Source organism: Chanos chanos, chromosome 13, assembly GCF_902362185.1.
Source record: "Chanos chanos chromosome 13, fChaCha1.1, whole genome shotgun sequence".
Taxonomy (NCBI): Eukaryota; Metazoa; Chordata; class Actinopteri; order Gonorynchiformes; family Chanidae; genus Chanos; species Chanos chanos.
In genome coordinates, this window is record NC_044507.1 from 4877501 (window position 1) to 4902378 (window position 24878).

At 39.4% G+C, this 24878-nt stretch overlaps 2 protein-coding genes across 2 annotated transcripts in view; one reads left to right on the forward strand and one right to left on the reverse strand.

Moving 5' to 3' along the window:
• cpne8 (copine VIII) overlaps positions 1-12229 on the forward strand; it is a 34626-nt gene extending 22397 nt beyond the window's left edge. The window contains exons 9-20 of the mRNA XM_030790027.1: positions 1005-1109; positions 2113-2154; positions 2561-2636; positions 4939-4992; positions 5402-5463; positions 6415-6461; positions 7347-7528; positions 8981-9108; positions 9501-9603; positions 10758-10815; positions 11687-11760; positions 12026-12229. Coding sequence (XP_030645887.1) covers positions 1005-1109; positions 2113-2154; positions 2561-2636; positions 4939-4992; positions 5402-5463; positions 6415-6461; positions 7347-7528; positions 8981-9108; positions 9501-9603; positions 10758-10815; positions 11687-11760; positions 12026-12229 — 1135 coding nt within the window. The remainder of the gene's footprint in view (positions 1-1004; positions 1110-2112; positions 2155-2560; positions 2637-4938; positions 4993-5401; positions 5464-6414; positions 6462-7346; positions 7529-8980; positions 9109-9500; positions 9604-10757; positions 10816-11686; positions 11761-12025) is intronic.
• Positions 12230-19675: 7446 nt separating this feature from the next.
• On the reverse strand, positions 19676-24536 carry LOC115826652 (protein NLRC3-like). Its single transcript, XM_030790533.1, has 7 exons — positions 24509-24536; positions 22118-23918; positions 21806-21979; positions 21323-21496; positions 20491-20664; positions 20154-20327; positions 19676-19853 (listed from the first exon to the last, which is right to left on the reverse strand). The coding sequence occupies exons 1-7, from the start codon at positions 24534-24536 to the stop codon at positions 19676-19678; spliced, it is 2703 nt and encodes a 900-aa protein (XP_030646393.1).
• Positions 24537-24878: the final 342 nt, after the last annotated feature.

Consider the following 24878-nt stretch of genomic DNA (forward strand, 5'->3'; position numbering starts at 1 on the left):
TGAACCGTTCTTAGATTTAAAGAATGTGTAAAATTAACTGTAACAATAACTATATTTAACTGTAACATTTCTATATTAACTCCGACACAATGTGATAAATCCATTCTGATCAAACATACACCAAGATACCTACAATGTGTAAACTGACCACTTCTGTTATTTTATATTATGTCGCATAGTGTACAGTTGATAGTCTAAACCAGTTGACACTGCACTTTCATATGCAGTTACTGTGCACAACACAGTTTTTCACAGACAATTTATTGAAAAAGGTCCATGCATGTCTATCACTGAGACATCTATAGGAGACATCACTGAGATGCTTGCAAAATCATCATGAAGGTGCCTATGTTATGCTTTTGACTCACTTACACAACGTTGGCTGATATGCTCTTTTAAAATTACTGAGCAAATTATATATATATATATATATATATATGAATCATGTAGAACAGAAAAGAAATTCTGTCCTCTCAAGTGGCTGTTACATGTTACATGAGCAAAATTGTTGGTGTTGTTTATGTGACATTAGCTACGTGACCTAATGTAAAAGAAAAAGGACACCTTTTCAGTTCTGTATCTTCATGGTACTTTAATAAATTGCATAAAACTTAAGCAACAACTTGCAATGATGTCTTGGTGATGTTGTTCCGATGGGCAAATGGCATTATTTAGACATCTTCCCGATGGGTTTGGGAAGCGTCGCGTAGACGTCTCAGAGACAACGTGTTCAGTCAGGGAATGCTCTGACTCTGGCTCATCTTCGTTAAACTGTGTTTGACAGACTGATGTGTTTGTTAACTGTCTTTGACAAGATGACTTCATTAACTCTTAAACAGGTTCACTCCCTCATTAACTGTTTTTGGTAACTTCACTCTTCTATTAACAGTTTTTGACACTGTTGCCCCTTCATTAGCATTGTTTGATGGATTGGCTCTTCATTAAACTGTTTGATAGCTGTCTCTGCATCTTTACTTATTTTTTAATCTTTTTTTTTTTTGTAGGTTCACCATCTGTCATAAGACAGAGGTGGTTAAGAACACTCTAGACCCCGTTTGGCAGGCCTTCAAACTGCCCGTCAGAGCTCTGTGTAATGGAGACTACGACAGGTGAGTGGCATTCTGACATCATCAGGGCACTGTTGAATGAGTGTCACAGTGTATAATGACTATGATGGAAAAGTGGCATTCTGACATCATCAGGGCACTGTTGAATGAGTGTCACAGTGTATAATGACTATGATGGAAAAGTGGCATTCTGACATCATCAGGGCACTGTTGAATGAGTGTCACAGTGTATAATGACTATGATGGAAAAGTGGCATTCTGACATTATCAGGGCACTGTTGAATGAGTGTTACAGTGTAATGACTATGACAGATGAATGGGATTATGACATCATCAGGGCACTGTTGAATGAGTGTTACAGTGTATAATGACTATGGTGGATGAGTGGGATTATGACATCATCAGGGCACTGTTAATGAATGTTACAGTGTATAATGACAATGACAGGTGAATGGGATTATGACAACTGCTGAATGAGTATTACAGGGTACAATGAAGTTAGTTAGCTAGTTTTTTAATCAATGGCTTCAATTACTGTACTCGCTGTACACAGCTGTTGTCTTGGGGACTCACTGTACACCACAGTCACACCTGATCCAACTTTTCTGCTCATGGCCTGTTGATCTAGGTGCTTCTTGGCATCAGCCGAACTGGGCAGTTCCATGGGTCCTCAGGATTAGAGTTGAGAAACACTGCTTTGGAGAAGCTTTGCAATATGATTTAGGGTTCAGTTAAACTTGGTGTAAATCATGACTTTTTGCAGTAAATGGGATCTAGATTATGACAAGTTAATAGCCTAATTAACTGGTGAACATGATGGGTGAGTTGATTGGTTAAATCTCGTCCTATTAGTAGGACAGAGAATCTAGAGTGTGTCCCATCTTGTGAATTACCTTTGTAGTCAGGGCAATGTGTGGTTCACATCAAAAACTTATTTTTGCCTCAATTCATTTCATATTTTCTGCTTTATTCAGAGCAAAATGTATGCGAGGTGTGTTAAAATGGTAGGTCTGGGATTGACTGATGTTATTATTGCTCTCTGCAGAGAAATAAAGATCGAGGTTTATGACTGGGACAGAGATGGCGGGTAAACTTTCATTTCTCCCATTCTAAAAATGATCCATTAAAATATTACACACACACACACACACACTTAGGAAACCTGCTGTTCGGAGGCTCTCATACGTTTAATTCAGTGTTCCCATCAGCCCCTGGTTTACTTTAGCAGTAATATTTTTAGCGCGCTTAACTTGGATTGTGGTGCCGTTCTCTTGCTGAAACCAAGGATGACTCATCTGCACTTAATGTTAATGTATTAATATTTGATAAGTCAGGAAAAAGCCCACGTGAAACCTTTGAGGATATTTGGTTATATGTTAATGTTTAATACTATTTCTTCAGAATGCTAATTACGTTATAAATTACTGTGATATGATGTTAGATGTATTTATGTTATGTTTGCTGTTTGTAATTGTGGGTTTGTATTCTCGTAGCCATGACTACATTGGGGAGTTCAGCACTACCTACAGGGAGCTTTGTAAAGGCCAGTCACAGTTCAACGTGTATGAGGTGAGTCACGATACACTTGTATATGCACACACACACACACACACACACACACACACACGCACAGGCAACTAAGACACAGCAGTGGAGACTGTTACAAATCACTCATCTACTATCAATTTTATCGGTACCACTTTACAATACGGCCACCCTTATGAAGGGGTTACGAATGGTTTATAATTATTTTATTAATTAGGTTGTGGACACTTTATAAATCATTAATATGCTGTTATAACACATTAGTATATCACAATAGTATAATGTATATCAGATATTTGTTAATAAGTTACTAGCATTTAACCATCGACAGCATATCTTAATAGTCAAAAAGCTTCACTTGGCATATCAAATTGACATGTTTTAGTTAGCAGAGTCGTATGCTAAAGCTTTGGCAATACTTTAACATTTTCAGCATGCTATCAGCAGCCGTCCTCATTATTATCACAGGTTTTGATATGACATATGCTATCAGGTTGTTATGGACACTAGATATTAAAGTGGTACATTGTGATGCGTGTTGGGGCAGGGGGGAGGGGTAGATGGGTGGAGCTTCCCAGCATGTCTTGGGGCGATGGGCTGTTGTTTAGCCCCAAATCGTTATTGTTCAACATGTAGTCTTTGTGTTGTGTGGTTAATTCTTGTGTTAGTTTAATGTTATCTGTGCACCGTAAATGTAATTGTCTGCGTACGTAGGTAGCGTTTTACTTCCGGGTTTGTACTGTTGCAAAATAAAAGGTGGGTTATTGAAAGAGCAAGGGTAGTGTCATCACTCTAGAGAAAAAACAGAAACTCATTAATAAATGGTGATGTGTTTTACACTTTACAATAAGGCTCCCTTCTGACAGTTATAAATGTTAGTAATTCATTTGTAGATGGTCATGTGTTTACACTTTACAGTAAGGTTCCCTTTTCGAAGTTGTAAATGTTTGTAACTCATGAGCAAATGGTGATGTGTTTTACACTTTACAATAAGGCAGTTCCCTTTTGGCAGTTATAAATGTTTGCAAATCACAAATACATGGTCATAAAAATGAGATGAAGTTGACAGTTTAACGACATGCTCACTGATAAAAGGACAGGATAAAGTAAGTGAAGCAACCAGCAAGATCTGAGATTTAACAGAATAGATAAATAAAAAGTGCAGCAGATCTTGCCAAATAGTGAACCTGCATCAATGTATGAAAACTGTGTTATAACTTGTTTATAATTGTTTATAAATGATTTATAAAGTGTTTACAACCTAATTAATAACCTAATTACAAACTATTTATAAATCCTTTATATGGATAGTCTTCTTGCAAAGTGGTACCATTTTATGATATACATGTACTACGTACTGGAAAAACATTCAGACACACACACAAACACGCACACACACACACACACACACACATAAACACATGCACACACACACACACTAACACACACACTCACACTCCCACACACACACACAAGCGCGCACTCTCACACACACACACACACACACACACACACACACACACACACACACACACACACACACACACACACACACACACACTTCCACTCACACACACACACACACACACACACACACACTTGCACATATGAACTCATATGTACGCATCCATCCATCCTTTCAGTTACTTCAGTTGATGCAAATGAATAAGACCTCCTGACCCGCAGACTGAAAAAAGTGCAGGTCAAGGAGTGATTGCTCTCTCTCTCTTTCTCTCTCTCCCACCCCCCCGCCTCCCTCTCTCTCTCTCTCTCCCTCCCTTTCACTCTCCCTCTCTCTCTCTCTCCCTCCCTCTCTCTCTCCCTCCCTTTGACTCTCTCTCTCTCTCTCTCCCCCTCCCTCTCTCTCTCTCCCTCTCTCTCTCTCTCTCTCTCTCTCTCCCTCCCTTTCACTCTCTCTCTCTCTCTCTCTCTCTCTTTGTTCTTCGCCTCGCTTTTCTCCTTGTCTCTTTGTGACTGATCAACTCCTTTAACCTCTAAGCTCCTCTCTGCTGTGGGTCTAGATGGGTGTCTGATAAACAGGGCATAGGTCCTGATCTATACCTCATTAGCTCTGAATATTTATCATTCTCCATCTTGTCAAAGAGACGACAGGAGGAAAAAGCAGCACAGCTTCACACTGTCAAACACACACTCACACACAACGTCACAGGCGAACGTCCCCATAATGACCAATACACATCACTCCACACAGTCTGCTCAGCTCAACCATCTCTGTATGCACCTTTATGGTCATTCCAGTCCAGGTCAAAAACCCCATGATGCTTAAAAAGGACATTATGGGGTAAACTGTGACTTTTTTTTGTAGGTGCTGAACCCAAAGAAAAAGAAAAAGAAGAAGAAATATCTCAATTCAGGAACCGTGAGTACATTCCACAGTAGTTATGGGGGCTTCATGTTATCAAAAAAAAAAAAGCAAAAGAGAGAAAAAAGAAAAGAAAGAAGGGGAGAAAGGAAAAAGAAAAAGTAAAGATAAAAGGGTGTCAAAACTGAGTTAACATCTATTCTAACAAATGGTATTATTGGTAAGACTTCTTATTTAAGGTCCTACGTAACATCCTCATAAGCAATGCACAATGCCTTCATAAGCTATATGTAAACATTCATAACTGTTAATGTAGCCTACTCCCTGTTCTGGCGAGTGACGTCATCCTACCATTTATGAATATTTATGAGGTGTTTATGATGTAACTATGCATTGCTTGCTGAAGATGTGATGATGTCCTTGAGGACTGGAAATAGGAAGTGTTACCAAACTGTCATCTTAACAGGTGACACTGCTGTCCTGTCTTGTGGACATTGAAGTCACTTTCTTGGACTACATCAAGGGAGGGTGAGTATGACATTGTCAGGCTTAACCCGTAAACTACAGCATGTACAAAAGCATAAAGTGTGTGTGTGTGTGTGTGTGTTTGTGTGTGTTTGTGTGTGTGTGTGGGAGGAGGTGGTGGTGGGGCTATTTCTCGGTCCAGTGGTGATTTACAGCTTTGTATAACAGGACTACTTTGGTAGTTTGTCAGACTAGACAGAGAGGGGAACTGGTATTAATGCCACTGAACTTCCTCAGCCTTGAAGGAGACCTTTTCAACACAGTCACACACACACACACACACACACACACACACACACATACACACACGCACATGAATACACTGCCGCACACACACACACACACACGCGCACACACACACACACACACACGCGCACACACACACACACACACACACAGACACACACACACACGCACACACACACACACAAACATACAGACACTTATTCAGGACACTTCTGTTGGATTATTATCTTGTCCCTAGGATGAGAGGGAAGTGAAAAACGACAAACCGAAAAAAAGAACAAAGCAAAGCAAAATAAAGTAAAAATACAAAGAATTTCCATCCATAAAACCGCCTGTGATCCTCACAGATGCTCGACCCAGATTCAGCCGACACCAATTCTTAATTCATTTGCTGTGAATGTTGCGTAGTGGCTGTGTTTGAACATTAATGGGACATCAGTAATGAGCAGAATCAGGCCGTGTGCCACTCACTCCCTCATAACTCTGCCAAAGTGTTGGCGCCTCTGAATCTGAATTATTTTATGAATTCAGACTATTCCTCCAATCTGAAATGCATTAGAGCATTATAATTCATTTTCAGAATGATATTGTCAGATCTGTTTAGAGAAGGAAACTACGGTCATATGTCGTAAGCAGATATTTATCTTCTGTGATGAAAATTCCTCATGCAGTTTTTTTTTTTTCTCATTGTTTGATATTCTTTTCCAGAACTCAGATTAATTTCACGGTGGCTATCGATTTCACTGCTTCAAACGGTGAGCTTATCTTTCCCCAAAATGATCAAGACTGTTTTAGAATGAAAAACACTTCATAGGATACTAGTAGACCCCCCCCCCCCCCCCCCCCTCCAACCACCCCCACCACCCATCCCCAATTCTGCTGTGTGACGTCGGTTTGATAAGACAGACTGAACTCAGTTCTCACGCGGGCACATGATAACCGAATTTCTGTTATTCCATTACTCTTTTGGTTGGTCTGGAAAAATGATCATTTTCCAGTCATAATTATCAAAGGCATGATCTTCAGTTCTAACCAGAAGCTTCTCGTATGTTGTGCCTTTGGTGAAACAGAAAGGTAATGGTATTGTAATGTAAGCTGTGATGTAAAATGGCACCCGTAAGGAGTACCTGACGCCTCCCACTGACAACATCACATCTGGTGGCAGAATCACCCACTGCAGCTTTCAGAAGTTCCTCTAACTGTTCTCAGGATTTTTTTTTTAACGATTCGATGATTGATTTTGAATTATTGCCTCGACACTTTGCAAAGGCAGCAAAGACTTTACTCATTCTGTCCTTTCTCATATAGTATCATTATTCAATAACTAAAGAATGGGTCCTAAAAGGCAGTTATGCTTACAGTTGGGTGTAATCCTCCCATGCCTCTAAAAACATAAATATAGGTATATTTTTCAAAAGAATACATAAATTAACCTCAGACTAGTGTATACCTTACATCTAGACATAAATCCTCTCCATTAATCTTTTGAATGCTCAGACATACAGCACACATTGTTTTTGGAGATGCAATAATGTTCCAACTTTGTCTCGGACATTACCCTGATGAATTCTGAATGCCTTGGATGACTTGTTTGTGTGTTTGTGTGTGTGTGTTTCCTTCTTCGTGTGTTTGTTGCCCAGGTAACCCTTCTCAGCCTACCTCCCTGCATTACATGAGTCCGTATCACATGAATGCCTATGCCATGGCTCTGAGAGCGGTCGGAGAAATCATACAGGACTATGACAGCGATAAGATGTTTCCTGCACTGGGCTTTGGAGCCAAGCTGCCCCCCGATGGGAGGGTCTCCCATGAGTTCCCCCTGGTAAGAGAACCTCCTCTGGTTACACAGCTTAGAAATGATATAAGCATTCACACTCAGTAGCTGTCAGACAGCTTTATAGTCTCTTTAAGATAAGCATAGTGTGAGGAGAAAGAGAGAGAGAGAGAGAGAGAGAGAGCAAGAAAATGGAATGAGAGAAGGATATGAAGTGAAAGGGTGAGAGGAGCAGAGAAATAAGTACAGAAACAATACGTGAGAGATATTTCACAATGAAAAAGAGGGTAGCTGATAAAATGAGAGAGATGAGCTGTGTGAGAGAAAGAGAGAGAGAGAGAGAGAATGAGAGAGAGAGAGCGAGAGAGAAAGAGAAAGAGAGAGAGAGAGAAAGAGAGAGAAAGAGAGAGAGAGAGAGAGAGAGAGAGAGAGAGAGAGAGAGAGGGAGAGAGAGAGCAAGAGAGAGAGAGAGAGTGAGAGAGAGAGAAAGAGAGAGAAAGAGAGAGAGAGAGAGAGAGAGAGAGAGAGAGAGAAAGAGAGAGAGAGAGAGAGAAACAGAGAGAGAGAGCGCACCCCTCTATCTGAATGCAGAAGGATGTTTTTGTTATGAAAATGTACACGTTCCAGTTTGTATATGAATGCTCCTCACTAAAAGCCCCTTTCTACTACGGGGCATGTACGTTCAGCCATAAAGCGGCTCTATACGTCCTTTACCAGATGCTGTTATGCCAGCTCAAGCCTCTCCCACAGCTGCCCACTGCTGGGTAGCATGCCTCGCCTTAGGGCTAAGTGCTGGCGCTTGCCTCCATATGCACTCAGCTGGGCATTAAGGATTTACTCAAGTGAATTTGCAGTGTTGAGTGGCTCTCCGACAGGCAGGCAAAATGGAACGGCGAGTCTCTTCAGGGGCTGCCAGGAGAACACATGTGTAACAGGGAGAACATCTTGATGACTGCTTTGTTTTTTGTTTTTTTTTGTTTTTTTTTTTTAACAGTAGTTTTTGTATTTGTTTAGCCTGATGCCTGATTAATTCTTTGGGAACTGGCTCTCCCAACTTTGTTTTAGTATCAGGGTGCCTGGAGGGTAGGCTAAGGAGAGCTAATGGGAATTTAACTTTAACTAATAGTTCATAGAGAACAGTTCAATAGCAACTGTTCCAGACCCAATATTACACTACACTTATATTATAAGTTCCCAGTGGACCACAAGGTAAACCCATTATCAGAAGTGGTTACAGTATAGGTAAAACCGTGGTGATGTGTACTTAAGGCACCTTCATGTTGTAATAACACAGTTATCGTCTAGTTATTTTCATTATTACAGTTATTTTAATTGTCTGATTACATTTAACTGTATTCTATTTAGAGGCCTCGAGGTCAGTGTTGTAATTATCAATAAAAATACATATAAAACTGAACCATTCTTTCACTTCTGCTCTCTCTCTCTCCATCTCTCTCTCTTTCCCTCTCTCTCTCTCTCTCTCCGTCTCTCTGCATTAAGAATGGAAACCCAGACAATCCATACTGCAGTGGTATAGACGGTGTAATGGAGGCATATTACCAGAGCCTAAAGACTGTGAGGCTCTATGGACCCACCTACTTCTCACCTGTCATCAATCACGTGGCCAGGTAAGTCCACAAACCCAATAACTGAATGAAATGCCACTTCACCAGGTTATAAAGATAGACAGACAGTTGCTGTGCAATGGATGAGAGTCCAACATCACGTTAGAATTCTTTGTATTTGCTTAAATGCCCAGTTACCTCTAGTTATCAGTGCATGAGTATTACATTCTATGTAAGCACATTTAAAAGTAGTAATTGTAGTAGCAATAGTAATTGTAATTACCGTACACAAATATCATCACAGTTTGTGGGTGCACACAAGCAATATGGTTCAAATTGTAACATGGAAGAGCACATCGCTGAATACTAGCTACTAATGTAGTATTGTCGGCACTAATTTCTTCTCATGTGAAGTGGAGGAAACTTGCTGATGCGCTTCCTGCCTGTCTGTTCAGGTATGCGTCGCTGGTCAAGGACGGCTCGGAGTACTTCATCCTCCTCATCATCTCAGACGGGGTCATCTCTGACATGGCTCAGACCAAAGAGGCCATCGTCAATGTACTGTCAGAACTATCCTGCTTTTAACAACTACTGATTCCAACAGTTTTGTGTTTATGTCCAAAACGACACATTAGGCTTACGTTAAAGGCCATTGTGAGCGTTATGTGTGGGACTGTCAGGAATAGCTTAGATTTAAAGGCTCTAGATTCTACCTCTGACTTTTTCTGAGACGACAAGTCTTAGTAAAAGTTTGTATTGGGTACTTTATGCCTAAACCGTTAAAAGTGTATGAACGCATTTATAAGACATAAAGCCTTCACAGCCCATCACTGTGCCTGTAAAATGCATTATAAGATTTGACAAAGACATTCATAAATCATCAGGCTTTTTAAGAGAACCTGTGCCACGTATCTAGAACTGGATCCTGTGAAAGCATTTCTAGAGCATTATACATGTCGTATTCATGGGATGTGCTCCTGTGTTTCACACACCCTAAATCTTATTTCATATTCACATGTGCAGTCAGTCAGAGCATCAAAACATGACAACTTGTTGACTGACAGTCAGCGACAGTGTGTTGGTGAATATTATATTTGATTTTGCGTTTCTCAGAAAATATGTAAGTCATATTTTGACGTTTAATGAAAAATGAAAATAGCATTGACAAACCCTGAGTACGTAATAAAGGAATGAAAAGAGAGACAGAAAAGAGGGAATATTGATTTTTTTTTTTTTTTTTTTTTAACGTGGTTGAAAATCTCGACTTCCCTCTTGCAGTCCCGACATTTGCCGACCACAATGGCGAAGCAAATTATGAGAAATATGTGAGGACTAAATTGGTTTCATTCATCATTCATTCAAACACAATACAAAGTGAGACATGAAATGTGATTTTGAAAGTAAGAGTCATTTATAATGTGTCAGAGGTTGAAGCTGTTTACACATTCCCGGTGTATGAGTTCACCCCTCATTCTAAAAATCTTATCAAAGTCTTTCGTCTCTCTAACGTTGTCATTACGGCGCATAGTTAGATACACCATACATCTCCCTGACAGACCAAAAGGTGGCAAGATGTAGTCTAATGAAATTTTATTTTTTATAGAGTATTAAAAATGCTTGTTGGAACATGTGCTCTTCAGAGATGTTGCTGTGAAAAATGAGTTGAAGGCTTCTTTAATGGTAATTTCTTTCTTTTCTATCACTATTCAAAGGCATCGTGTCTTCCAATGTCGATAATAATAGTTGGAGTGGGCCCAGCTGAATTTGATGGTAAGGTAATGGTAGGATCACAAGAATTTGTGTTTGACAGTCAGACCAATTTGTGTGTCAAAGAAGGCATGATTGCATGATGTATGAAATGCATGTTTTGTTTGTGTGTTTCTGTGTGTGTGAGTCTGACTGTGTCTGTTTGAGAGAAAAAGGCAGAGAGAGAGAGAGAGAGAGAGAGAGAGAGAGAGACAGGGAGAGAGAAGCAAACATGATTAAAAACATGTTGTGCATATGTGTGTGGGCTACACGTTAAGGCACATACACGCAATCACTCACAGAAACACACAATGGAGGTTGTGACAGACAATAAACAGAGTCACAGTGTATGGCCACGTGACCGTTTCATGTATTTTTCTCTGATGCCTGACAGTGTACACACACACACACACAGTTCTCAGTATACACAGTTCTGCCATGATTTTTCCTCTCCTTTACACCCTTTCCATCTTTCCACTTCAGTCTCTCTCTTCTCTCTAATTTATCTTTTTTTTTTTTTTTTTTTTTTTTATCAACCCGCTCTGCCCCCCATGCGCACTTCTCCTCAACCAATTTTCATCCTCACCTCCCCTTTGAACCTTCTCCATACTCTCTCTGCGTCAGGTCGTTATCTGAAGATAAGTTATCTGCTTTTGACAAAGCATTTTTGGCTCTAGTGGTCTCTAAATGTCATAAAGAAAGTGAGGTCAGTTATTCAGAGGCACGCGTGCGGTCCTTCTCTGGACATGCTTTCATACCCTCCGGCTCACTTGAGTCACACTGAAGGTTTCACTTTACGCTGGCAGTATTGTGTTGATTGGTAGCGTGGTCTCTGGATGGTGAGCGTGCTGACGGCCCACCTGTGTTGGGTTGTTATGTTTCTGCTCATTGACAGAGATGATTGAGCTGGATGGCGATGAGATCAGAATCTCCTCCAGGGGAAGGTTTGCAGAGAGGGACATTGTCCAGGTCAGAATTTCCTCTGAATTTCTTTCTGCATCTTCTTCTCTATGTCTCTGGAACAAATTCGTTGATTCCTTAAACTGGCAAGACGGAATCACAGATATTGAAAAATGTGTGTTTCATGATGAAGTGTTGTAAATGCATATTTTCTTTTTTTCTCTCTGTCTCTCTGGCTCTTTCTCTGTCTATCTATCTCTTTCCCTCCCTCTCTCCCTCTCTCTCTCCTCTCTGTCTGTCTCTCTCGCTCCATCTCTTTACCCTCTCTCTACAGTTTGTGCCATTCCGTGATTACATAGACCGCAGGGGAAACCATATCCTGAGCATGGCCCGTCTTGCTAAAGATGTTTTGGCCGAGATTCCAGACCAGTTCCTCCACTACATGAGAACCAGAGGCATCAAACCGAACCCTGCACCCCCTCCGTACAGCTCCAAACCTCCATCCCTAACTGGACATCCACTGCAGACCCAGATCTGAGACGGGAGGTCTTAGCCGTCCCTCCAGTTGATTCAACCTGTTTTTCTCTCAGGATGTTGAGTGATCTGCTACAGTGAATTGTCACTTACCTGCATCCTCTGATGTAAAAGTTAGTGGAGGATTTTGGGAGCAGACATGGCCAGCTTCCATTTGAAGGGTGAGACTAGTGACTGTCCGGTTTGGGAATGGAGACTTGTATACAGGAGTTTTCCTGCAGTAGTGTCATGAAGAGGTTTTTTTTTTTGTTTTTTTTTTAAGGAGGAAGGTTTTGTGACATCATCAGAATGCTGATGTCCTTGTTTCCAACTTTAAGCCTGCTTTCTTGGACATATTTTTCTTTCTATTACTATCTGGCATTTGCCTCTCTCTCTCTCTCTCTCTCTCTCTCTCTCTGTCTCTCTCTCTCTCTTTTTCTTTCATACAGAGGCTGTTCAGAAATCTCTCTTCATACTAAATGTTTACAGTTTTGCTGATATGTAACAATGAATAGTTTTGTAGCCTACTTTACGCCATCTCAGCTGGCTGGAATCTGTTTACGGTCACAGAAAACGAATTGTTATGATAAATGATAATGACGCTGGTGATGGCGATGATGTACATTTTTAGTTTTTAATTAGCATGTGGTTAGCATGCTGTGAGGAAGCATGTCGTTTTGTCTAAGCGCTCTAGACGCTAGCCTCGTGACGTGCCAATGTTGTTGGTAAGTTGACAGACTCACTTGCGTTACAGTTTGTTTTTGGACTGAGATTCTCTCGAATTCACTGCCTCAAACAGAGATGGCCCTTGCTGCCTCTCTTCTCAGTATCTACAGGGACTTAATAGACAGGCCTTACCCTCTGTCCAATGTCACTACTAACGCTGCTCTAACAACAACAACACCAACAACAACAACAAATATGACAACAACAACGACACAGACAACAAAAACAACAGCAAAGACAAAGATGAAGGTAAAGGCATCATAAATGCAAACTCACAAACATCATCCTTCACATACAGAGCATCTGTAAATGCATTCACATTTGTGACCTTGTGTATATGTTCTTTATTTGTTTACATGGTACTTTTTAAAAACAACATACTACTTCATGGAAATTTGATTCATCTTTCATTGCATGCATAGCTGAAGATTTTCATTTTTGATTTGTTGGGGAACTGCCAGACGCAACGGTGGTATGATGTAAACACCACCAGTCAAAAGTTTTGGGAGACCAAGCTATTTGTGGGACGCCAAACTGTTTACTGGGGACACCTAGCTTAATCTCTTAACATAACTGCGGACTGATATGTTTCAATAGAAAACTGTATAGATCTTGCCATTTTTTGTGCAAAACTAGCAAAGTAGTGATGTCAGTGCTCATCAACTGTTTAAACCAACTTTGGAAGACTTTCAATATCTGCTTTTAACAATCCCATTATATAGACAGAACCTACTCTTCATACCAAGGAAAACACTTCAATCAACATGAAGCCAAATGTTGCAAAAATATACCCAAACTATTAGGAAACAGACATTTTATGTTATCAAAACCATTTTTATCGTATTACTGTTACTTATTTGAAAAGCAACAGAGACGATCAAACATTCCTTTGAAAAATGTAACAAAGGCAAGGTGTCCCTAAGTCTTTGACTGACAGTGTATATATCATCCTTTGCTCATGTGGGTGGTATCTTTCACAAACTCCGCCTGCCCACCAGAGACCTGGTACTTTGAGGGTGTGGCAATGGGATGTTCCTAGACAGAATTTTTCAGAGCTTTATCTATCTATCTTTCTATCGATCTATCTATCTATCTATCTATCTAAGCAATATTACATGAGAGGATGTGCTGTTATACTGTATATCTGTATATCAGCATGGCTGTGATTCGGTCGTGGGCAGGAGGCCGCAGGCTGCAGGCCGAGTGCTGAGGATAACCACAGTCATCCTGATATACAGCATAGCAGCACACCCTCTCATGTGATATTGCTTTTATACACCAGTTCTACAAACAAGGCTGTGTATCAAGTAATTTTGGACAACAAATTGTTTTTTTTTTTGTTTTTTTTTGTCGTTTATTCAGCTCCCCAGACAAAAATAGTTCCTTCAGGATTACATTTACATGTGTTGTCAAGCAACACATAAATAGTTTCTTGACTGCAGGTTAGTTGGCTAGCTATCTACCTGCTTTTTATCATACATGAAAAGGCTAGCTATACGGCAGGCAAGCAAGCCACTTTTAATCATAGCCCGCTACAGGCTAGTGAGCCACTTTTTAGCACACATGGACAGGCTAGATATATGGTAGTCTTGCTAGCTAGCTATTGTTTATCATACCCAACTACAGGCTAGCTAGGTTCTTTTTTTTTTATCATACACAGAAATATATCCACATTTGCCCTGTTGGCAAATGTGAGTTAAGTTCACATTTGTGTAATCAACGATTGCATTGGAACATCTGTGAAGCAAAGTGATGCATAATAGTAAAACGTCCCAGTGCTGTTATACTTGATATCAGCACTCTTTGGAATGGTCTCAACCAGTTGAATTACTCGCCCGGAACAGTTTTGTATATGTGTATGTGTATATATATATATACACACACACACACACACACACACACACATACATACATGCATACATACATGTATGTATATATGTGTGTGTGTGTGTGTGTGTGTTTGTGTTTGTGTGTACATATATATATATATATATATATATATATATATATATATATATATATATATATATGAAGCTCTGAAAAAGTCAGAGAGTATTTGGTTGCAACCCTCCGATACCTGATTTCAGTAATGTAATCATGCATTTAGTGAGGGAAGGATGACATATGAGCCAAAGCAGACATGTCAGTGCATGGCTCAAACACAGAGCTGGAATTCTGTTCTCAGTCATTATAGTAAGTAGCACTTGGTTGGTCCCTCCTGCAGAGCTGAGGGAATGAGATATACTGAACTTGTTTTCATGGAGTGATTAGAAATATGGTAATGAGCCTCCATGTTATCTTATGGACTGATTTGAAATTGCTAACAACCTCCGGTTTCGTCAGAACCTCTAGTCTGTAAGAGCTAGGTCTGCTTGTTGAAGCGTATTTGAAATGTAATGTTTTTGCTTTGCGTTCTTGGAAAGGTGTATAAGGAATACAGTGCGCCCTAGGCAGGTGATTTGATTAAAAAAAGAAGAGTATTCTATAGGGACGTGGAAAACCTTCATGTTATGCCTCACTTCACACGTACTGCTTGGCGAATCAACCGCCTCCCTGTAGCACGCTGATGTAATTGGGCATAGACAGCTTAATGCACAGCTAGTCCTACTTACTGTATCTCTGCATGAGGACTGTTTGATAGTGTCAGGAGGGAGTCTTTCAGAGTCTTTCTGTATTCTCTTACAGAAAGATAGAGCAGCCCCACCAACCAGATAAAAAGACATTAAAAAAAAAAAAAAAGAAAAACATGCAGACAAATGGAGGGACTTCATTTATGTAACATGTCAGGATGTCAGCTTTAACACTCAAACAGGACTACATACTGTGCTCTTGTTATAAATCATGTATAAAACATGCATTAAAATTTAAAACACGAGGTATTTTTTTTTTTATTATATCTTATGCCTTCTTCATATAGAAGTCCTTTTTCAAGACCCCAGAGGTGTTTTCTGTGCATTATCACTAAATGCATTCTGCTCCATTGCTTCTACAGTCACAGGAGTGCCCAGAATGTCAGGCATTAGCCGAAACCTCACTTACACTTTCGTTTTAAGCAAATGGTGTTTCCACATGTAAAAATTACATATATTACCAATGCACATTGAATTACATACAGTATACAGCACTAAGGTATGATATGAATGATTACAATGGTCATGTTTAGTTAATTATGCAAGCGCAAGATGAAAGCAGTTTTTAATGACAGTATGTAAATGGTAATACTGTGATTACTATAGTAACACACAGGCCCTAAGGGTAGCTAATAATGGGATTTGAAATATCTACAAAAGAAATTAAAGTTGGTATTCCGTTTTGTCTGAGAAGACTTTGTCTTTGTTATATTGACCAGGGTCCTCCATCCCTGAACGGCCAAGAGGAATAAATATTTTTTGCTTACCTCACATCACACTTAAAACCATGGAGCGAGTTTTGCGATTCTGGCCTGACACTCATAAGTCTTATCAGTATGAGAGAAGTATAAACATTGTCGACAAAAAAAGGCTTAAATATCCGTCTCCCTGCCAGTTTAATGCACAGACTCTTCCTCTTAAACATTCATAAAAATGTGAAAAGTGTCGCCTGTTTATCCAGTTCCCCCGACAGAGTACCCGACTTTTCCTATCTCCTATCCATTCGAACTGCTGACTGTGAATTCTTACATTCAGAGAGCAAAAAGCACAGTGTGTGTGTGTGATCAGCAGGAATATGCACTCAGCTTCCAGGTATTCCGCTTGATCGTTGCTCCAGATAATGGAACCTCATTAATCATAACACAGGCCTTGACTGACGGATTTCTCATTTGCCGCCCGTTGCTTGAGCAGCCACTGTGGGGTTTGGCGTTTACATAATTATGTCTTTAATTCAGCTCTGATTGTTAAATGTGAGCCAACTACACTCCTAAATCTGTTCATTATCTCAGATCAGTCTGGTTGTTTCTGGGAAGCATTAATGTTTTTTTTTTTCTTTTAGGGGGGCGGGGGGTGGGGGTTGGGGTGGGTCATGATAAGGACGTGTAAGAACAGGGAGTCTCTGGTCATTTTTGTTTTCTCACTTAATCTAGCATTTGACCTTAATTTGGTTATGGAACAATGTCATGAAACATTTCAAGTACATTTATGGAACACACACACACGCACACACACACACACACACGCACACACACACACACACACACACACACAAACATTCAGAGTTTACCTATTTTTCATTGTAAAAACATTGCCATCACTGTTGCCTGGACCATATCTGCATGTGTAGTGTTTTGAAATTTGATGCACCTTTGTGAATATCCTGTTTTTAACATGAAAATATTTGCCTTAATATTTCACGGAAACTTTTTAGGAATTGTGCAATGCCTTCATATATTTCTTGAGTAATTCTGTATGTTTTAGCTTATTGTTTTGCTTTGTACTAGTACTGTATATTCTTCTTGTACAGTCCCCCTTGTACATTTCACTGTGATGGATCTTTAGCAGTTAGCACGAACACTTTAATAAGCATGCCATGGTAAGGTAGAGTGTCCTGTTGATCAATATTGTAGCATTATTATCACTGGACCATCATGAGTTTTTAAATCAAGAAGTTAATTTAAGGCTATCTGGAAAACTAAAAAAAAAAAATTCTTACTCTGTAAACCACAAAGTGAAAAATTCTTTTCTCTTGATTTGCCCCCCCCCCCCCCCCCCCCCCACTCCTCCCCGCATGCGTAAGCAGTTTCAAGTGTGTAAGAAGATCGCCATGTGTGAATTCAGTCAAAACCCTTAGCGCATTCTTTCCTGAGATTACAATTACGGAAATATTCCATTGGTTGACATTTCCATCTGACGGAGCATTGAATCAGTCCTCTCCAGCACAAATGCACAGTACCTGAAATGGTAACTTGCTGTAAACTCATTTTTGTTCAGAAAAACAAAAAGGTTTGTGTAGCAAATCTCTATTTTGAAGCAACAGTTATGCCTTCAAAAGTCTGTTGTATATTGCAGGTTGTGAAGAATAAAAAAAATAGACAATGTTGTAATTTATCAGATTATACCACTTTATGAAAAACAATGTATCATTTTTTTAAAAATAAAAATTCTTACCAAACACGCAGTTCATATCTAATTTGATGTCTTTGTCCCCACCTCTAACCTTTGGCTCTTAAATACTCAAAACACATGGCATTTTACATACCCCGCCATTAACTTTGAGAGATGTTACTGCAACCAGTTCCATTTTTGATGGAGCTGCACTATGCTGAAGACCCAACATGGAAATGTTTCAGCACAACATCATTAAAAAAAAGATTGCTGTATAATATGCAGAAGTAATTTTATGGTAATTGTAAGTGTGCTGTCTGCTTTTAAGAAACAACTTGCTTTCAGGGACCTTCAAAATTTCTAAAAATACTAATTCACATAAAAAAAAAAGTGTCTATGTTTGCCTAATGGTTTGAAGTGAAATTAACGGTCATGCCACTTAGCTTTGCAGAAGCTTTTAAATTGCTATGGAAGACTGATCACTCATTGCAACCACTCCTTCATATACATTAAATATGTGGCTGCAATCAAAATAAACATAACCGTTTCCCACTGAAACAATCACTGAATGTGTTGAGGTAATGAACAGAAGCTAAAGTTATGCAGTTGCTGTAGGGTATAAAGTACTCTGCTGCCATCTGCTGTCCATTTTATGTACTATATTTCAGTGCAGAACAGTACATTTCAGGAAGGCCCAGTGACGCATGAGCATGAAAGAACTGGTGTTTAAAAGTAGAATTTACATCAGTTTATTCAAACATATAATGTAAATTTACAAATCTTCATGATTTGGTTTCTAACTACAAAGATTGAGATGGTGGTGCATTTCAGATGCAGAGGTTTTGTGAAAAGAAAATATTGTTCAAAGTGTCCTGAGTCCGTAATAAGATATTTTCATTGAGAAGTTTGATCTCTCACTATGAGGAGAAATACATTGTTATGGCCTATAAAAAAAAAGCTGATAGTTCAAACCAAATCTGCTTCACATTTGTTTCAGCAACTTGTTTCTAAATTCAGACATAACATGACTGGATGCTGCCATCTAGTGGCCACTCTTCCCTCATCATTTAAATGTGACTTATGCGGGAGTTTCAGTAAATAATAACTTATAATAAAATGCTATAAACTATCTTGTAAAAGATAACTCTGTCAGGCAGAAAAAGCTCAGAAATCTAAAAGGGCTACAAACCAGCAAGCTTCAAACTGACCTACGCGGCTGCTGAATGTTTCTCCTCAAATAACTGTGTTGTAGGTTCTTGTTCTTGTTGCTGCTGCTGACAGTGTTGTAAAGGTTGTTGCTGTTAGTGCTCAGTTCTTTCTTTGTCTTTAGGGGGAGGGTGGCCTTTTCTCCCTCTTGTCTTACTCTTCAATCTCATTTCCTACTCAGAAAACATTCCTTTCCAGCAGCTGTGGAAACCCACTGGTCTCAGTTTTGGAAGGGATATACTCTATATGGTGAGAGATTCCAGAAACAGTTAGTTTCACCTTTTTAGTTTGTTTGTCATTTCTTTCATCCTCTTTAAGACACAAAACAACAAAAGAAAAAATAAATACAAAATAAACCTGTAAGTTTATATATGAAAATTTGGATTTACGTTAAGTTTAATAGTCCTTGAAAAAAAATCCTTGTATGATCTAGTCTGTTAAACATTTTTTTGGCTTTTTGTAAAAATGGCAAAAACAATTGTGTATATGTCATCCTGTATGTGGGAAATGTGTTTAATTACTCACTCTAGTCTCTCCAGTTTACTATAAGGATCATGCAGTACAGCAGAGAGCTGTTTCACTCCTGGCAATCCTGGCTTATTTCCTCTTATGTCCAGTTCTTTTAGTGGAGAGGGGTTGGAACTCAGAGCTGAGGCAAGGGCAGTACAGCCTTCCTTTGTCACACCACAGTAGGTCAACCTGCAGTGAGGTTTCAGTACATTCAGCAATCATTTTAAATCTACACTTGTTTCAGTTAGGCTCTCTGAAGTAAGGTTAATTACATGTCCCGTAAATCTGATTATTACCACTGAAATTTAATTTACATAAGATGAATACACTCCCAAAGACAGTAATATGCATAAGACATAAGCTAAAGTAAGTAACAGTATAACTTTTAAATTCAAATAATAAACAAGTGAAAAACAAATAATCTGATGTCACCCTGGAGGATGCAACGTAAGGTGAGTCAAAATCTTCTTCTGAAAGTGAATATGTTACCTGAGCATGTGGAGTTTGGAGAGAGGATTCCAGAGACCCACAGAGAGAATCTTTACTCCAGAGTCTTGGAGTGCATTAGCACTCAAGTCCAGCACTCTCAGATTTGAGTGGTCAGAGCTGAGTACTGAAACCAGTGCTGGACAGCTGTTCTTTGTGAGGCTACATTTATTAAGTCTGTCAGAACAAAGCGAGATCCAAACATATGAAACTTCTCAGAGTTATCTCAACACCGGCATGTCTCAATTGCAATTTTTCGTCTCCATGAGTTTTGCATAAGACAAACATGTCCTGTGGTGAGCAGATTTTCTCATAGATGTGCAATATTTTTGCTGCTTACCTTAATGTTTCGAGTTTTAACTGTGGATTGCCAAGCACAGTTGAAAGCTCCTTTACTCCAGAGTCACCCAAATTATTGAAGCTCAGATCTAGCACTCTGAGGTGTGAGGGGTTTAAATTCAGAGCTGAAGCCAGAATAGCACACCCGTCTTCAGTTATACCGCAGTCTGACACACTGGAAAGCAAAGAGCGAAGTTCTTTAATCTTACAGACTTTAAAACATTTACAAGTGCATTGTTATTTCAAATTTGCTGATTTAATTCAAATGATTAAAACAATGTACAAAACAAATACTCAAAATCAGTATAAAACTGACAAAAATTGAGCACAAATTATATGCCATTTATATGATGCTCAAAGAATTCCTGTCTTGAGTTTTCCAGTTATTTTTCTTCATAATGATAGACCTACATTGTTTTAGAAAGTAACCCAAATTTTGCGGGAAGATAATTATGACACGTGTAGAGTATTTGTCTGAGAATGACAACCATACCTCAGAGTCTCCAACTGACAGTGTGGATTCCCCAGCCCAGCACAGAGAAGCTCCAAACCTTGATCCTGTATTTTATTAATGCTTATGTCCAGCACTCTTATACAGCACGAATTGGAGCTTAGAGGTAAGGCTAGAGCAGCACAACTTTTCTTTGTCAGTTCACATCCTATCAACCTTGAAAAAACAGACATATATATGTTACATTACACTGATGTCTGTTTAGATATACTTTACCAGAAACACTTCCACTTCAAACTTAGATAAAAGCAATGAATGAGTACTTCTTAATTTCTCATAGCTCAGACGTTCAAAAATGTACTGCCTCAGTCAGAACACTCACTTCAGGGTCTGCAGTGTACAGTGGGGTTTTGGCAACACATCGGAGATAAGCTTCACTCCTGAGTCTCCTGGGTTGTTGTAAGTGAGATCCAACTCTCTTAGGAGTGAGGGGTTTGAACTCAGAGCTGAGGCCAGCGCCGTACAGCCCTCCTCTTTTATTTCACAGTCGAAGAGCCTACAGAGTGAGGGAGAGGAAGGCGCATGTTCTGAAGATGATGGGCATTTTCATTGTGACTCATGACAATGTACTAAACTGAGATCATTTGGTTGTTTTGGAAAAAGAAGGCAATTATAAATATATGAAAATAAATAAATAAATAAATAATAATAAAAAAAGAAAATAGCTGCAGTCAAAATTAAGCCTTGATATTTTTTTGTAACAAACAGTATACAAACTCTATGAGAAATTATATCGGCTAACCCAATTTACTAAAAATAAATAATCTACATAATTGCAGTGAGCTGATTTTGAAAAATGCCTCACTTGAGAATTTCCAGTTTACAGCAAGGATTATTCAGTCCAGCACAGAGGTGGCGCAGTCCTGAGTCCCGAATCTTCGTAGAGCTCAGAACAAGCTCTCTGAGAGTTGAAGAGGCTGAGCTGAGCACAGATGCCAGACCCACACAGCTTTTCTCTGAGACATTGCAGAACTTCAACCTTGATCAAAAATTATGCTTGTGATTAATGTCCAGATTTCTGATTTCCTCGCATGGGTTCAATACCCAAACAAATATGAAAGCAAAACCATAAGAATGAGAGCGCAGATTCATTGAAATATTCATAACGTTTACTTACATAGCTGTCTTTGATGCTTTTATTACTGGCAACAGCCTCAGGACAGTTTCGTCTGATATCACATTTGGATTTAAGAATTTCATGAGGTCAAAAACATCTAGATCTTCTTCAGAGGTAAGCAATATAAAAGCCAGAGCAGACCAATGCGTAGGGGAGAGTTCAGTTTCGTTAAGATTTTCTGAGCTCAAGAAGGATTCAACCTCCTCCACTAGAGAATGGTCATGGAGTTCATTCAGACAGTGAAACAGGTTGATTGACCTGTCTGGAGAGGGACAATCCTTAATCTTTTTTTTGATGTAATGTAGCATTTCCTCACGGGTCTGTGGATCACTTTGCTCCTGCGTCAACAGACCCTGTAAGAAGGTCTGATTGGACTCCTCAGAAATACCCAGAAGGAATCGGAGGAAAAGGTCCAGGTGTCCATTTTTGCTTGCCAAGGCATTATTCACAGCACATTTAAGCAAGTCTGTCATTTGTAGAGGTTTGAAAGGAACTGACATTTTGGTGTTTCTGTGGTGATCGAGGATAATTCTGTTGTTGTTGACAAACATGAGGAACACGTACAAGGCAGCAAGAAATTCCTGAATGCTCAGATGAAGAAAGCAGAATAACTTGACCTGGTGTAATCCAGACTCCTCCCTGAAGATTTCAGTACACAATCCACAATACACTGACGCTTCAGTGATATCAATGCCACACTCTCTCAGATCTTCCTCATAGAAAATCAGGTTACCTTTTCTCAGTTGTTTAAAAGCCAGTTTTCCCAATGACAGAATGCTGTCTTTATTCCAGTGTGGATCCATTCCATCGTGTCTATCATACTTCTGAGTCCTCTGTTTGGTCTGAAAAATGAGGAAGTGTATGTACATTTGAGTCAGAGTCTTTGGGATCTCTCCACTCTCTGCTTCACCCAACATCCTTTCTAGAACAGTGGCTGAAATCCAACAGAAGACTGGTATGTGACACATGATGAAGAGGCTCCTTGATGACTTAATGTGAGTGAGGATTCTGTTGGCCACATTCTGATCACTGATTCTCTTTCTGAAGTACTCTTCCTTCTGTGGGTCATTAAATCCTCGTACCTCTGTCACCCGATCAAAACATTCTAGGGGTATTTGACTAGCCGCTGCTGGACGGGTTGTTATCCAGAGAAGAGCAGAAGGAAGCAGATTTCCCTTGATGAGATTTGTCAGCAGAACATCTACAGAGGTTGAATCTGTTACATCAGAGCAGCTGTCATTGTTCTTGAAATCCAGAGGAAGTCGACACTCATCAAGACCATCGAGAATGAAAAGGACTTTGTGTCTGCAGGAGGTGAGCACTGCTAAGTCTTTGATCTCTTCAAAGAAGCGATGAAGAAGATCCATAAGGCTGCATTTTAGCCCCTTGAATAAATTAAGTTCCCGAAATGGAAGTGGAAAAACAAAATGGATATCCTGATTTGCTTTTCCCTCAGCCCAGTCCAAAGCAAACTTCTGCACAGACACTGTTTTTCCAATGCCAGCGACTCCTTTTGTCAACACAGTTTTAATGGGTTTCTCTTGTTCTGGTAAGGGTTTAAAGATATCATTGCACTGTATTGCTGTCCCAGATGTTGCTGGTCTCTTGAATGCTGTTTCGACCTGTCTGACCTCATGTTCAGTATTGATCTCCACACCACCGCCCTCTGTTATGTAAAGATCTGTGTAGATTTTATTTAGGAAGGTGACCCCTCCTTGATTGTCTATTCCTTCAAATACACGTTCGAACTTTTTCCTAAGTTTGGCCTTGGTTCTTCTGCAGCAGTTCTGAGCCAGCTCATCTATGGAATTTAAATTCACAGTTGAAGTCTGGAAATTATTCTACTTAAATTAAAGAGCTATGTATTTCTTTACTAAACATTACATGACTATTTGTAGAGGAAATTATTGTTCTCAAACTTTAATCCTTCCAACAATTTTTCATATATCAAATATTAGTGAAGAAAACATGCATTGTAGGTAGACTTACCATAAATTATATCTGAGCTACAGCTCTTGTCATAACTGTAATAAAAAATCACAGTAAATTAATCAGAAACAGTGTGATGGAATGTCATTGTACTTGTTTCTACTCATCTAAAACAGCAGTGGAAGTCAGAAGCGTTTGAAAACTTTGATGTCTTGTCTTTGGATTTTTGTCAAGAGACACCTATTGGGATTCTAGAACTTATTACTAACTTCTAGAACTCATGGGAGGACATGAGCAAGTATACCTTTTGTCTTTCTTCTTTTTCAGATCTTTACTCTTTTTCTCAATTGAGAATCGTCTATGTAATATCCCAGATCTCACACTGGTACAATCCCAGTGTTAATCTAGAAGGGGCTAGTATAGATGTATCCATTAAGACCTGAAAATCCTGCCACTGCTTACTGCTTCTTTCCACCTGATCATTTTCCATGCCTCTCCATTCTTATCCTTATATGGATCATGTAACACATGTGGAGGCCAACACTATACTCATCTAAGACACTGCAGAGTCCCTGCTAATGTGAGGAACCGCTGAGGCACAATGATTTGTCCTACTAACCCTTTCAAAACACAGAGTGTTATTGTCTGTACGATGTCTAACCCACCAAGAATCACCTCTATAGTCAGAAATGTATAACCCCAAAAACTATATAATGTAAAGTTACTGCACCATAGCGATCCATATATGCTTTTGCTTAGTGCTTAAAAAGTTTTTCTTTCCTGAGGAATAATAAAAGCTGAAGCTCGTACAAAACACAGGGATGAATTTTAG

Bases quoted from the DNA above. Each gene is read 5' to 3' on its own strand.
- LOC115826652 (XM_030790533.1), bottom strand. From the start codon at position 24,536: ATGGAAAATGATCAGGTGGAAAGAAGCA. The intron at 23,919-24,508 runs GTAAGCAGTGGC...TAAATTCCATAG, and splicing joins TGATCAGGTGGAAAGAAGCA to ATGAGCTGGCTCAGAACTGC. The intron at 19,854-20,153 runs GTAACATATTCA...ACCTCACTGCAG, and splicing joins TCCAAACTCCACATGCTCAG to GTTGACCTACTGTGGTGTGA.